At 43.0% G+C, this 16,404-nt stretch overlaps 1 protein-coding gene across 1 annotated transcript in view; it reads right to left on the reverse strand.

Annotated features, from left to right (window-relative positions):
• magi1b (membrane associated guanylate kinase, WW and PDZ domain containing 1b) overlaps positions 1–16,404 on the reverse strand; it is a 212,018-nt gene that overhangs the window by 14,687 nt on the left and 180,927 nt on the right. Inside the window, exons 13-17 of the mRNA XM_036151669.1 lie at positions 11,603–11,634; positions 8,316–8,562; positions 3,587–3,678; positions 2,911–3,103; positions 269–667 (exon numbers count right to left, since the gene is read on the reverse strand). Of these exons, the coding sequence (XP_036007562.1) occupies positions 269–667; positions 2,911–3,103; positions 3,587–3,678; positions 8,316–8,562; positions 11,603–11,634 (963 nt within the window). The remainder of the gene's footprint in view (positions 1–268; positions 668–2,910; positions 3,104–3,586; positions 3,679–8,315; positions 8,563–11,602; positions 11,635–16,404) is intronic.

Here is a 16,404-nt window from a genome sequence, read left to right on the forward strand (position 1 = left end):
GCTGTTGATACTGATGTGGTGCGACTGTAAATAGCCAGAATCGCTGCTTGCTGTCAGGCTATTTAGCGCTCATGGGTTCTCATGACGGTACAAAGGAGTTCCACAAAGGAGACAAAAAAAAAAAAGATGAAAAGAACCCGAAAGGTAAGAAAAAAAAGCCCCATGTGTGTTTTAGTTTGTGCTGGGAAGAGCTGTAATATTTGCATGTAACATGAAAACAGAACGCCGGCGAATGTTCGCAAAGTTCATCGAGCGAAGCGTCTCTTACCGAAGGTGGTGCCTGCTTCAGGTCGCGACACGGACGAGACGATGACGAAGCCAAAGCCTTCGTTCTCGCCCCGTTGAATCTCCACGTCGTAGGGTTGCACGGCGGAGGAGACGGGGACGCCGGTGGGAGTGTTCGTGATGCCGTTGAGGGGCTGAGAAGACGTGGTCGCGGCTGCGGCGGCGACCACGGCGTTCCCTCCGACCACGGCCCCTCCTCCTCCTCCTCCACCTCCACCGCTGCCGATGCCAGAGGTGGAGCCGCTGCCGGAGCTGACCGTGTTGAGGGAATTCTGGCTGCCCTGCGGGGTGCGCTTCCCCATGTCTTCTGTCAGGCTGGGCGCCTGGGTGCTGCTGTGGTGGGAGGACGCTGGTGACGGAGGGACATCTCCCTCTGATTTGACTAGACCGGAACAGAAGCATAAGGTGAGGAAGGAGTTAAAGAGGAAAACGGCAGAAGAGATTTACTGAAGAAAATAAAGACGAACAAACAGCAAGGTGAATAAGAATAGGAGGTGTGTGACAGCCCTAAAAGATCAAGAGATATATCAAAAGAAGCTGATGAAAGTTGAGCTGTTGTTATATAAGAGGCCTGGGAGACTATAAAATAATGATGCACGATACTCTGAAAACAACAATAAAACAAAGATTACACAACAAAATCTTACATAATGTATTCAATCTAATAAAATGTACCGGTTTCGCTCCTAATTGCTACTTTAAGCCTGTTGATGAACTTGGGAAGACAACCATCTTCACCAACCCGCTCTCTAATCTGTTGTGAACCAAAGCTAAACTCGAGACGTGTCCTGCCTGCAGAAGCGGCACATTTCATTTCATTCCACATTTCATTTCCTGTACGGCTGCTCTGGGAAGGCGCCTCATTCCGTCCGTCCTCTGAGGCAGACGGGGGAACAGGCAGAGCACTAATGTCTGGGCCGCCGTCATCGGGCCAAAGGTTGAGCATCCTCTCCATCATGTTTATGGGCCTTTTCTTTATCGTCTGCTGAGGCGAGGGGAGGAGTGGGGTGCAGCGGTGCCGAGATGAGCGTCGCCAACATCCGTAATGGGGGGGGGGAAATGTTTATCTGCAGCAGAGACGGACTGCTTCCAGCTCCTCGGACTAAACAGGAGGAAGGAAAGGGGCTTGCACGTACAGTAGTGAGGAGGGCCCCCAGGCTCCACACACAACAGATTAGAGAGCGGAGGTTGGATAAATACAAGTGCGGCTATAAATAACGGCTCCCGTAGTGCTAAGTTCAGAGGGCATTTAGCTTCAGAATAGAATCTAAGCTTATGATGTGATGCTATTTAAAAAGTAATAGCAATGCAGAGTGCCAGTAAATTTGGGGATTTGAAATAAAAAAGTAAGAAGTCATCAGCATAAAGTGAAACTTCACACTCAACGTGACCTTAACGAGATAACAGCAGTGGAAGGATATTGTCAGGGATTTATTTAACCAGATGAAAAACAATCGGGGGCTAATCCTGTCGTGTGCCTCATTTAGATGGAAGAGTTTTGATTTCTTTATTATTAGCATCCACTGAAGCAGGAGAGACACAAATAATGTGATTCATTAATCAATATTATAAATATTACTAAAATTTTTACTTTTAATTAAAGTTACTTTGTTTTACTAGTATTTAGTAGAAAGAATAACAAGCATATATGGCAAAATAGATAAAATGGATATTTTATGGTTAGTGCCTTTAAAAATAAAAAGAATATCCAGCATTTGGTAGATGCCGGATTTATTAAGATTGAACTAGAAATAAAGAAAGACAGGCCTCATTTCATTCAGAATTGCAACTCCATAGGAAAAAAAAAACTATTCTTCTTTAACCCTCTGTATAAAATATGAACATAGGGACTGCAACATTTCCTTGTAACATCAATATGCATTGTGCTAATTAACCGTATGTATTACTTATGAGTTTGTCTGGTATGTCATTCATTAAGCTTTTAACATTGTCTTTGTAATTAAATGTGTTTAAAACAGATATCATTGAAATTGATAGGATTAACTGTTTAAAGTTGTCATATTTACACAATACATCAAATTTGGGCCCAAATTCTACTTTTTCAGACCATTATTCTGTGGGAAATGTAGCCGACTGACACGTCAGACTTTATAGAGCATAAGAAACATTATGGTTAAATACGTGAGCTCATAGAGTCCTCCTATAAGCTTGCTTGCAACCCTGTGGCTGGAGTGTGTCGTGGGATCTTCGAGTGTCTAAACCATGGGTGACCAAAGCGTATCCCCAAGGGCTGGTGTCCGGCAGCTTGTAGAGACTTCCCTAGTTTAAGATGCCTGAATCAAATGAACAAATCACTGCCAGGCCTCTGCCATTTCTCACATAAAAACCTTTTCATAGTGCCTCATTTGTCACTGAAGCTGATTCCTTATCTACAATTTTTGTTCTGGAATGACAGCTGGGACGAAACTGATCAAGACTAGAGCCCAACTCCCGTGTTGTGTACAGCGTAGATGAAGAACCCGATGAAAGCAACAAGGTGCATTCTCCACACTGTGCTATTTTTTTGTAGACCAGGATTTTTTTTTTTTTGGATGGGTTAGAAAGATATTTGATAGGATTGATTTGATTGAAAGTACACCAAGAGGCTTCCCTGTCTCGTCTTACCTGCGTGGCTGGTTTTGCGTCGCACAGTGAGGTTAACATGGCCCTGCTTGGCAGCCTGCTGCATCAATTGAACCACCAATTGATGCGACTTGCCCACCACCGCTGTGCCGTCTACGCAAATCAGTTCGTCTCCGGATCGGAGCCGCCCGTCCTCGTCCGCGGCGCCGTACTTCACTATGTGGCCGATGTAGATCTGGAGCACAAGCAAAGCCAATAAATAGGACTTTAAAAGGAAACAGAAAATGACTAACACATTTGCGCTACCCTAACCCACTGCTGCATTTTACAACAGCGGTACTATAAGTCAAGCCCAGGCTAACAGCAAATGATATTTTCCTTCACGAGAAGAACGAACAACAGTGTGGGGCAGTGAACCAGAACAAACAATAGCTCTGTCTCCAAAGAAGTGAAGAAAAAAAATTGACATGCTGGTGAGAGATCGTCGTATCAAAGAGAAACTGTCTTGTTAAAAATCAATGATGCGAATTTGTCAGGAGTCCAACCAAACAACAGTGCAGATTCTCACTCAAATGTTGGGAGAGAAAAAAAAAATAGTGTTGAAAAAAATCCTGTAGCTGGATTTCACGCAAGCATACGTTGAAAATTGTGCTAACAGGAAACGCAACATAATTAGCTTTCGTCCATATGGAAAACAGGAACTTTCTGAGAGACTCACAGGTTCTCCTGGCTCGTTGCCTCCAAGGATCCTAAAGCCGAAGCCGGTGTCCTTCCTCCACAGGAAAATGTCCTGCTCCTGGAAGTCTGGAACTGTGAAATCAATAAAGTGCCATCAGTCATCCCCGGGGAAAATTTATCCCAGTGCCTTCGCCGGCACAAAAAAAGAAAAAATAAAGAAAACCCATCCAGGATGAGTGTGAGGGAGGACATTTAGCTTGAATCTCTCAGTCAAATCTTTTGTAGACAACTGAGGGATTATAAGAGCTGCTGTTCTTTAGGAAGTCAAACCAACTAATCCTCTCAAGTATTTCAGGCTTTGATATAAAAGTGCCACATGGCATAAACAATGGAGGAGCAAACAACTGGTGCATCAGAGAGATGAGCGCATTTATTTTTGGTCCAAAGCAGAACTTGGAAGCAAAAAGAAAAAAGAAAGAAAAAAACATAAAAGCTTTTAAACAAAGAATGAGTTGTTTATTTGTGACATAATTAGAAACAATATGGCCAGAGCTCTTGTTTCATGTCTGAAATAGTAAACTTTTTTTATTTTTAACTTTTAAATATTTTATAAAATATCACGTCAAATGGGGAAACATTGTTTCTGTATGTTTCTGTATGCAGCATTTTACATTTCCACCTTTGCTAATTAAGCCTGCGATAAATAAAGGTTGTTTTTCTTGAGCTGTGTATGTGCTCACTTTGTTTTGGTATCGTCTAAAAATAAAATATATATATATTTTTTAATAAATAGACGTCTTACTTCTTCACAATACAAACAAACCCCCACACTTCTTTTTTCATGAAGACAATCTTCAATCTTGTAAGGATTTTTTGTCCTCGATAACACAGTAGAACATCAATGTGAAGTTGAAAGAGAAAAATATTCACATTTTACAAATACAAATCTGAAAAATATTGGGCTCATGTGTTTCCCGCCTCAGTCGGTATCTATTGAAGCACTTTTACAAGTAAGTGTTTTTGGGGGCCTTTCTTTAACAAAGTGTTTCCCATGGCGGACTAAAACGTCACAGTGACAGTAAACTGGATGTCTGTGGTCCTGCTTATTATCAAAATAAATTAAAACCAAACAACATGGTTGTTAAAAGAATAGTTTGTCTTGCACCTTACATTTAAATTTTTCTTTTTATTTGTCCAGATGTTTTTTAAAAGCATCGCATGGGTGAAAACTGTAGGCTAACATTTCTTTTTATGTGTGTATCAACCACATTTACGTCATTCTTGAATTGTAGCGAAGGGCTGCACAAAACCATTTTAAGGCCAGTAAATGGCCGCACTATGAGCGCCCCCGTTCTGTCAGCCTGGCACCTCCTCCCTAGGAAGCTCTCCATTGCAGCTCTGGGTCGACATTTATCGTCGTCATGCAGCTGCGAAGTAAACCTCAACACTGGTCTCCAGCATTTCCCTGTCTCTAGCGCTGTCCATGGTACCAAACGCAAACTGAGCAGGTGGTTCTACTGCAAGAAGAAAAAAAGCATCATCCCCATAGCATGATGCTTCAACCACCATGCCTCACTGTGTGCTTGTGCAGTAGAGCAGGGTTATAGTACAAAGGCAAAAAAAGCTAAACTTTGTCTTTTCAGTTGGACGTCTGAGCCATAATTTCATAATTTCTCCCTGACATGTATGCTGTTTTCTTTGGTTTATATGATCCCGTTTGTTCTCTAATGTCCTCTAACTGACGTTTGAGCCTTTATTTATACTGAGGTTAAATTACAAACTGGTTGAGTAGTCACTTCTTGGTTGTACTGATGCTACTTAGAGGTGAACTTCCAAAAAAGGTAAAAAACAAAGCAACTGGACTTGTTTTCCGTAGTTGAAGACGTTTCGCTTCCTCTCCAGGAAGCTTTCTCAATTCAAAAAGTTGAGAAAGCTTCCTGGAGAGGAAGCGAAACGTCTTCAACTACGGAAAACAAGTCCAGTTGCTTTGTTTTTTTTTTTTACCTTTTTTGGAATGACCATGACCTGGATGACTGAGAATCTTCACCAGCACTTAGAGGTGAACACAAATGCACCTCACACTTTAAAATTTGTATTTGTAAAAGGAAAAAAAGTCCACTCCACAATTATGCTAACTTGTGTTAGTCCATCTCTTAAAGGCCAACTAAATACACTGAAGATTATGGTTGTAACGTGATGAAATGTAGTGTGAGTATTTTTGCAAGACACTGTAGTCATGCACAGACTTGTGCTAGCATTTGTACTGTTGCAGCTGTGCATCTCTGAGCGAACCCCCGGAGATATTCCAATTTGCTTCAGCGCAAGTCGCTGCTGCCAAAACCGCCAAAGCCACAAAGAGGTGGCGGTGTGGCAGACAGCAAATGAAGTCTGTTACCAATCTGTCCCTTTGGTCAACATTTAAAATCCACGCAGAGTGTAGCTATTCCTTCCAGTCCACCCCAGTGTTTCTGTGGAGGAGCTGAGCGAGTCAAAGGCTAACTGTTGCAATCTGCCAATGGCGATTAATAGATGCAGTGGGCCCCATGGTGAGGCAACTGGGCATAAGACGATGTTTCAAAAATAGACATGTAGAGCCAAAGCAACAGTACGCTTGGTTCCGACATTAAGGAAATTAATCTGGGAACATGTTAAAACCCAGAGATAATCAAAACAGAGCCCAATAAAACATGAAGCCTCCAACCTTTTCTGTCCCAGCTAATTTGAAGCAGGTCAGCGACGTGCGAGTTTTTGCGAGGGTTATTTGTGCAAATGGAAATCGTTCAACACACGATGCGTGGCAAGACCTTGATCTCAGCAGAGCGTGTCATTACACCGAAAGCAAAAGTGGAGAAATTTCTTTGCCCGGGCCCTACGGAGCGAACACAGAAGGATTTCTGAAATGAAAGCTCGCAGCGGTGTGAGGGGGAGGGAGAGGATTCACACCTACTGATACGGGTCACCTGTCCCCTCTGATTCCAGGTGCGCCTCCTGACCTTTCTGTATGTCACCATCGCCTTGTCTCTTCATGTCTGTTCTCCGTCAGACGCCTTTAATTCCCTTACAGCCAAACAAACCTTTTATTTTATTATTTTCAAATCATTATTCTTAGTTTTCTCTATTTTCTAATGCGGTAACTAACTAGGCGATTTCAAAAAACCCTTGTGGGAATTAGAACCGCCTTGTAGAAATATTATCCTTCTTGGATCTAAGACTTTTCTTTCCTTTTTGCGCAAGCAAATGTTCACAGGCCTCTAAATGATGAAAACTCCCTGACAGGAGATGCTTGGGCATCTGATGAGAAGTTGCCATTTATCGGCACTCACTGCTGCGCTTCTCCTCAGAGTCTTTCTCTCTTTTACTTTGAAACTTGACAGAGGATCTGAGGGTTATTCTTATTAATTTGAGCTATCCACTAGCACGGTAAGTGGAAAGAAAGGGTTGTGCAATCCACTGACATCCACTCCACCATTGCTGCTAATTATGTACTACATGGCTCTTATGGAAAGTCACAAGCATGCCAGTGGTGTAGTGCTGAGAAATGAACATAAGCGGCATTATTACTCCCTGCTAAAAAAGGACTGAGGGTACCCTTTTTCTGGGAGATAATCTACACTCGCCTGGTACCATTGGGTGGCCAAAGTGTTAACCACGCATCGGGTGATTTGCCGAACTGTGGGTTGTGTCACAATAGCAAGGCAGAGTGTCCATTCAAAGTTCAGACATGTTGTAGATAAACAAATGTAAGGCTGAGTTTTGAAGTCAACTAGAAATAAAAAAAAAAAAAACTCTATAAATGTCCTCTTTCACAAACCCTGGGCCCCAAAAAAGCAAACCTTTAACTCGTGACCAAAATTGGTACAAGAGCTTTGGGTCAGGATTAGAAGCAACACCTCACACCAAATGTTATGGATAACTTAGCTTAGCACAGAGAGAGCGAGGGGAAATGATTGTTTACTGTCAGATATAAACTAAATAGGAAATTTGGTCTTTTTTTGTCTAACCTATACATATCCAAGACTTAAATGCTCATTTAGATATAGCCAAGCTAACAGTGTTCCCTCGCTTCCAATGTTTGCTGAGCTAGGCTAATTCCAGCACCTGATCCCATAGAACGTACTTAATGCAGCGTTTTATTTGCCTCTATATTTAAACCTGGATCTGGAAATTACTGTATGTGACAACTAAACTGAAATCCAGAAAACCAGTGGGATTTGCTGGTTACTGTGGTGCTAACGGCTGTTGGTCATTTCACCCCTTTGCCAATATATGCCTTTGTAGTTTTGGTAATATATTTTAAGTGTTTGATATAAATAACCACATATTTTATTTAAAACATTTGAGGTGGTGGGGGGTTGTCAGCTGACAGACTCTTGGTACATGGTGCACAAACTATTTATTGGTGTAAAATGAAGGTAGGGAGAAAATGGAAATGTACAAAGTGGAGGTACAAATGGTCAAGGGGGCTTCAGTGTCAGTGCTAACTACCGGTATAAAAACAAGCTGTTAATGTATTTCTTTCCATTATATGTTCCCAAACCCCTGAAACTTGAGTTCCTTGGAGACATCCAATGAAAATCCAACTTAAGAGTACAAATAAAACGCAGCATTAAAATATAAATCCTCTACCTTCTGTTAAGAGGCTAGAACCAGCTACTTACATACAGGCTTTGTCCCAAACCTTGCAACTGCCATTACATATAGACCGAGTGTCTTCACCCCAGCGCTCCATGCAGCCCTCATCCAACCGCCACCAAAAATCATATACTTACGCCTACTTTCATACATGCTCCTGGACTGGGCCCAGATCTTAAAGGGGTCGGGCTTTCTGTGGGTGGTCCCGTCTCCTTGAGAGTCCTGGGAAGGCAGGCCAGGCAAGGGCTGCGAGGGGGCCGGGGGAGTGCTGCTCTCGCTGAGAGGGGGTGCCAGAGACGAGTGCACGGGCGAGTCCGTGTGGGTGCTCCGGTGGCTGGAAACACTATGCTGGGAACTGTTCTGACTGTCCTTCCTCGACAATTGCTGTTGGGGAAGTAGATCGATATCGTTTGACTCTTTAAAATAGGCTTTAATGGAGCATGGAAGATTAAACTCAGAGTTGACATATAGGGGTTATTGCGTTCTCTGCAGCAGATAAGACAGAGGGATCAGCGGCTGGTGAGAGGGAAAACAGAGATGATGAAGATACAAATACAAAGAGTTTCATATCACAGCACAAAAACAGACTAACAATTGCTTCTTCTACGTCTAAAGGGAAGCGGACTAAGCGTGTGTCACTGTGGCCGTGTTTCTACCTTAATCAACATAACAGAATAATCAAGCTGTTTTACTAAGAGAAATTCCTTTAGCTTGCAAGAGTACAGAGAAAAATCTCTCAGCGGTTTCTCATGATTAAGTCATTCGACTGAGGGATGCAAACACGGTGGATCAATTTAGAAGGGCCCCATTGCATATTCCTTTTGTCTAGCAGAGGGGAGCGATTTAACAGACAACTGCATTCCATGCTGCATATGCAGTAAAAAAAAAAAAAAAAAAAAAAAACAGAGTGAATGAAGCACTTTTAGGTTTAAAACAAAGATGATTTTACTGGTGAAATCATAAATTGCACCCGGCCCCTCAATTACACGGGTGCTTAAACACGTGCTTGAGGATTCGAGGTGTCGACATAAAGCACATGCACTTCTGAGCTCAAGTGCAAGCTGACAGCCTTCTCAAGGCATCTTCTTTTTTTTTTTTTTTTTTTTTTTTTTTACAGTCACATCTTTATCCTTTGCGTGCAGAATTCGCCCTGCTGTGATGATTTCAAACAGAGCTCAGCAAAATGAAAGAGTTACAGTGGGAGCATGGGGGGGGAAAGAGGCGGCAGGAAAAGAAAATGACAGCAGTTAAGACTGTTCACGTCACGTGACTGCATATTACTTTGGATATGGTGGACAAAAATACAGTCAAAGGAGGCAAGGGGGGCGAGGGGGCTCGTCAGTTCTCAACTATCAAAGTGTTTGGCCTTCAAAGTGCTGCTATGTCTTCAATAAATTCTGACTCATTACTCACTGAATCTGCCTCCTACACCTCTGCAATTCATGTTTATATTCATCATGCTTGTTAGACATAAAAGAAGCTTGATGCTCTTGAAAATACTAAGTGGGAGCTGTAACTTGCACTCCGTGATTGGAGTGGAAGCTCAATTGGTTCAATGGTAAACTTGAAAATCAATAGTTATTAAAAGAGAAATGCATTTGTTCAGGGCTACCGACAAACATTAAGACCTGATGCATCCGTCAGCCAAGATTATTTTCTTTTTAGTTTTGCTCCCCCGAATAAATGGAGCCACCCTTTACCAAACGAGGAGGCATTTGTTTTGTTCCCAGCATAAAGTCCAACCCCCCCTTTTCAAATGAAAACAAATCTCCTGCCCTTGATGGATCTATTGGATTTGACCTTCCACAGTCCCAGTTTGCCCCCCTAATGTACTGAGACCAGTCTAATGCATTGGTTTGTCCTGCTTCAACGACTTTCTGAGGAGAGTTACGATCAGAAAGAAGATGAGAGACGAGGTGAGGGCAAAGAAAACAAATCCCTGTTTCTGCCTCAGACTCAGCTTCTCCAACCACTGTTCATACTATCCAAAACCTAATGAGACACCAGCGGTGGTTCTGGAGAAGCAGGTCTTGTCTCCAGCTTTGTGAGGCACAGAATAGGGTCTGCTCCCCCTCCTCGACTTGTTGCTGCACACTGCTGGAATGCTGGCTGAAAGAAGGCTTCTATACTTTTGCCTTGCTTAAAAAACATAAATTTGGCTGTTCTGAATTACGGTCTTTTTAAAACCTTTTAAAGAACATTATAGTTTAGATTTAAGATCTACATTATTCCAAAAAAAACACTTATTTTTCACAAAAACTACTTAATATCTTAAATTACTTGAGCTAAATTAGTTAATTACGCCTCTGCAAAAGCTACAAAGTCCAGTTTCAGGAACGGGATCGTTTCCTAGGTCCACGAAGGCTTAATCTATGGCGATAAATGTTGCCAGCATGGATATTTTCTTCCCCTCATCGTGAGTCCTGTAATCTAATCACAGTGATACAACATCCATATCACTCATTCTGAACCAAAACAAGGACGTTGTTAAAAGGAGGCCCTATGATGAAGCAGCGACCCCGCCTCTCAGGCCAATGACCGCCGGGGATCCAGATTCTAACTGAAGCAGCAAAGAATAAATGCACCATAATTGATACTTTCGCTTTATGATCCAAACCATACTTTCTCGATGCCTACGCATTAAGGAAAGTTGTAGCTGTTAAAGAGAAAGAGGTTTCAGAAACACTTGTAGCAAAAATGTTGCGTATGGCTGCAGGGGGTGAACATCGTTATGAAATCATGATCGTTTTTGTGTCACTGCCATGATACTGGGGTATTTTATTTTATTTTTTTTAAATCAAGGGTTACAATACGGGGAGCATCTACTGTGCCATGCCATTTCAACACTCTTTTCTTCTTCAAGTACAACCACCACCACCACCACGACATACCCAGCACCAACACCTCATTGCCCAAAAAACTTTCAGCCCTTCTAAGTAACATCACATACCATCCTAGTGTAATCTCTGTATGGAGGGGCCACGTCATAATAATCCTGCAAAACAGAACAAAAATGACAAGCATGCGTTCAGTCAGGCACGGTTGGAAGGGCTCTCTCAGTGCAGACGTCTCTCTGCCCTGATCACACATTCTGCTCTCACGCTGCAAACTTAGCACCCAGCATGATGCCATAATCAGCGTGTTAGCAACCCAGCTCACGCCGCGCATCAAAGCCCCTCGTCCCATCCTCCGCCAGCAGGGAAAAGGTGGAGGGGGGGCTGGGTGGGTGCTAATGTAAAGCTAGAGGGATCCGCCCCCGCAGAGCAGAGCACCCCATATCAACAAACAGAGCAGCAACATCAGCACAAGTTCCATTACACAGGATGTGGGGGGGGGGGGGGGGGGGGGGGACATGGGAGGCTGGGATCAGGTAGCGGCACTTTCAGATCGATAGTGGAAAAACAGCGGGAATGCCACAACTTACCAGTTTGGGGCTCTTCTTTGCAGGTGCCACTCCTGTGAAGCCAGACAGGGAAGAGAAAGAGACAAAGGGAGATGGTTACCAATGGAGTTTGTAGTCCGTGTTCAGATAAAAAGTGATGGAAGGAAAAAAAAAAAAAAAAAGAAACATCTCATAACGCAGACTCCCAAACAATGTCAAAGCAGCGCTCGTCTAGCCCTCAGCCCCTTTATCTCATCTCATTTCTTTCCCTGCTTTGTGCCTTCGCTTCCCCATCCAGGGCTGGCGTTCGAGGAGGGGAGGGAGGTGGAGGGGTGGGGGGGGTCTAAGCAGCGCGATCTATCTGCATCACCGCCGCGTCCGGCATTCGGCTTGACTGGTGCAGCGAAAGAGCGGGGCGCCGGCCCCCAGGGGCTTACCCGGGCGCTCGCTAGACCCCGGCTACACGGCACGGCGGAGAGAGCGCGCGTGTCTCTGCGTGCGTGTTCGAGGAAACAAAAAAAAAAAAAAAAAAAGTCTGAGCTAACAGAGGAGGAGAGAACGCTGTTGAGCAATTAAGCCGAGGAATACAGAGAGAGGAGTAAAGAGGAGAAAAGCGAGCTTTGTTCGGGAGTTCCTGGCCGTAGGCATTACCCATGGAGAAGGAGTCCAAGATACTGAACATTAAATTATAGGCAACCGTCAGTTCCCCTCTTACTGAGACCATCTTCCTGTGTCCGCTGAGCGCCGCGCTCCGCTGTCGAAGGCTCCAGCATCTATAGGCAGTCGGCGCGTCCTCCAGGTCTCTCCCTTTCCTGCTGGCTTTTCTTTTTTTTTTTTTTTTTTATCCCCCCCAACCGTCCTCCCTCTCTCTCACCTCGCCGTTCACTGTCTTCCCTAACGTTTTCCCCTCAGCATCATCTATCTCTCTCCCTCCTTCCCTCCCTCCCTCTTCTCTACGCTCAGTCTCAGCCTCCCTCCCTCCCTCCCCTCCCACGCTGGTAAACATCTACTCAGCTTCGCGCGCGCACAAACCCCACGAATGCGAGCGTCAGACGGCTGCATGCAGCAGTCACAAATCTGAGTGCGCTTGAGGTATGACAGACGTGTTTCTGCGTGAGCGAGCGCTAAACAGAAAGGAATCGTTGCAGGAGTGTCATTATCGGAGACGGGCGTGCTCGGGGGGAGAATAAGAGCCGACACGTCGCAGGAACGCGAGCGCAGGCCCTTTGCGTCCACAAAGGGAAAATCCGTTGCTGAAGTACGACTGACCTCTCCACCTCCGCTGGTCCCTTTCTGCTTCTTTTATAGATGATACGGCAAAGAATTTTTGAGACAAAGACTATTCTTTTTTTTTTTAAACCGAACAATAGGCGGACACCTTTGCCAAACCATAGCCATGCATAGCGTATATATAAAAAAAAAAAAAAAAGAAAAACGCACGAGTCGAGGACGTTTCATCCGAGGAAACGGGGCACTATTGTGCGAGTCCTTCAGGGACTCTGCAGGATAGAGCGGAGAGGAGCCTGTGTGCGTGCATGTGTGAGCAAGATCGTATCCTCCTCAGACATCTGGGTTCATTCACAGCTGACAGCTCCGACTGCGTTACGTCTGCAGTAGTTTTTCTTCTCAGCCCTCCTTCCTTCGAGCCTCTCTCCTCCTTGTTCCACCTGTTCCTACCCCCTTCCCCCAACTGCTTGGAGTCATTTATTGGGGGATCTGTGACAATTCTCCAACGAAATTCATGATCGCGCTGTCAACCCAAACAGGTTGTCGCACAGGGAAAAGGATGCTGTCAGTCAACGTTAGAGAGTCACTCATTGGGCTTTTTCTATACATTTGCAGTTTTCCTTGACATCCAACCTGTTGATTCTCGATTTTTTTAAGGACTATAAGAAAAAAATAGCTGTGGACTCTTTGATAAGATATAGCAGTTTGTGTTTATAGAATCCAAATAGTGAAAGGTTTTTTGTTTGTTTTTATGCAGTCCGCCAATAGGATAGAAGGTTTTTATTTTTCTGTATTTGACCTGCAAATAACAGATCCCAACCAAACCGAGAAAAGCAGGACAACTCTGATCTCTGGTCAGTTGATTGGGTCTTACATTTTGCCAACAATCTCTTACATGTTGCCAACAGACTGCTCAAAAACAGCTTGTTATCACAAGTAGTGATCAACTGATCTGGCCGATTTATTTTCATTTAGGTCTGGCCAAACAAAAGTCTGATTATTTTCCATAAGGGTTATAGCAGGAGACACTAAATGCAAGCAGGTTTTCTTTTGTACAGATATCAGTTTTGAGTCCAACAGGATTACAAGATTTGCCGAATGATCGGTGCATCTGCCGTAATTAGTTATTTTTTCTGTATAACAGGTTAAAAGTGTTCCATTCTTTATTATTAGTACAGATGTACCGATTAGGCTTTTCCTGGCCAAGACAGATTTCCTGTTTTCATTGAGGTCTGGGTTACCAAGTCTGAATATTTTTGTCTAAAACCTGGAAAGGGACTAAATGGGCAGCAGGCTCTTTGTTAGACAGCGAGTGATACGTCTCCCTCTAACCTTATCTTCCACATCTTCTCTCTCTTTCACATCTTCCAACTACCTTCACGTCCTCTTTAACTTCAGCCATTAATCTGATCTTTGGTCTTCTTCTAGACCTCCTACGTGGCAGGTCCAGCCTCAACATCCTGTTACCACGTTCTCTCTATCCCTCCGCTGTACATGTCCAAACCATCTCAGTCTGGCCTTTCTAGCTTGATCTCTAAACCATGTACAACATGAGCTGTCCCTCTGATGTTCTCATCCCTGATCCATCCATCCTCATCACTCCCAAAAAGAACATAAACATCTTCATCTCTGCTACCTCCAGCTCTGCCTCCTGTCTCTTCCTTAGTACCACTGTCTCTGAAACATACAACATTGCTGGTGTCACCAACATCTTGTACCCATTGTCCCCATCCTTTATCTAATCTTCAATGACATATACACTAAAAATGCATTAAAACCACACACTGTTTGCAGATGAGATTATGAATCAAAAATGGGAGTATTTCTTAGTTTTGATGCAGGAATGAAAAAAAAAAAAAAAAGGTTCTCAAACACTCAAGCACAGACTAGAACCAATCAAGGGACAATTAGTCAAGTCAACTCTTTGTCAGGTTGATCGGTGGATCTCTGGTTAACGTGTTAAAGCATTTTATTATCTGTTATCAGTGAGCTGCAGCTAATGTGGTGCTGCCTGATACAGAACAAAGCAAGGCAAGCAAGTAATGAAAGTGATTGATGGGTAAGTTCAGATTTTCTTTCTTTGTGTAACATATTCAGAACGTGAGCAATTCCCGTTAGTTGGGAGCTTTTTAAAACATGTGTAGGACAAAAATCATCATATTAACTTATAATATCCTAGCCTAATAAATAATGAAACATTTGGCCTAATAATTGAAAGATAGACCCCATAAACCACAGCAGAAAACACAAAGTGTGAATGGTACAAAGGTCAGCATTACATTTGTGGGCAGAAGCAGATCTGCTGGCTTTTGTGTGTCTGTAGGCGTAGCAGCAGAATGTGTTTGAAGCGCTCAGATCAAAGGCGTTGTGGATGTTTGGACCGACCTCCATACCCAATTACACACAAGAGGAAGAAAAGAGCAGTTTTAGACAGGTGGGCGAACCGGCCCGCACTTTAGCTGCCTGTGAGATAGCGCTCAGCTAAATCCTTCAGGATAAAAAAGTAAAAATGAAGCAGTACTGCAAAAAGGCTTTTTCTCATCTGTGCATTTTAACAGTGAACATTTTCCTATAAATGACTGACCAACAGTTGTGTAATAACTTGTCCTTATAATCAATCAACATACTTTCCTACAGAGACCAAATAAACAGAGAAGCATAGAGAAAAATTAGCTAGTGTCCCGAACTGAAAATTTCGGGACAAAATCACAAAATCACTCAGAAAGAAGCTCTAAAATCCAGATTGTTATTTTTGTCTGATCAGCCATTGGTCCACCTATGCAACACTATGTTGAGCTGACAACAACCCTCTTCAGTGTGGAAGCTGTTACTGAGCTAGGAAGACTCAAGGTTAGCTGTTTACAGATATAGGGAGCTATTTTAAAGCAAAGTTGGGACCTGTCTGAGGTTCACTCATGTTGTAAAAAAAAAAAATCAGGAGAGAGCAACACTTTCCACATATAACAGGAAGGCTAAATATAGTTTTGCAGATCTCTCTGGTTTATTATTTGATTCCTTTAACCTCTGTTATGGAACATGCTGGATTTGAAAGTCTCAACAGGAAGTCTGTAGGGAAGACACCAAGACTGCTGTTTCAGTAATGCTTAACACAATATTAGCTAATACTAGATGCATAAAGTTTTATATCTTAAGAAATATATATATATATATATATATATATATATATATATATATATATATATATATATCAGATCACAAAACTGTGATTAGTGCATCCCCTAAAAATAACTTTTAAATTAATCATATTATTTGTTTAGTTTGACTAAAACAACCTACTCTTTACTATTTGAACAGAGAAAGCAATAAAAGCAATTGTAATTGTTTATTTATCATCTCTCGGTTTAATAAAGTCTATGCATCTAATTATCAATGTGTGCAATGGCAAAAAAAAAAAAAAAGCGTTCTGCAGGATGTGCCATATAAGAACTCTGGTTTGGACTGGTACCATCTGACAAAAGGTAAGGTCCGTTTCCAGTCAACAGACAGGAAGGAACTGTTGTACCAACCTGGCAGCACAGCAGTCACTAAACGGAAGACATTACTAAGCAGATTACTCCGTCTGTCCACCGCGTGCCTGTATGTACGTACACAGCGGT

This window comes from Fundulus heteroclitus, chromosome 20 (assembly GCF_011125445.2).
Source record: "Fundulus heteroclitus isolate FHET01 chromosome 20, MU-UCD_Fhet_4.1, whole genome shotgun sequence".
NCBI classification, from domain to species: domain Eukaryota; kingdom Metazoa; phylum Chordata; class Actinopteri; order Cyprinodontiformes; family Fundulidae; genus Fundulus; species Fundulus heteroclitus.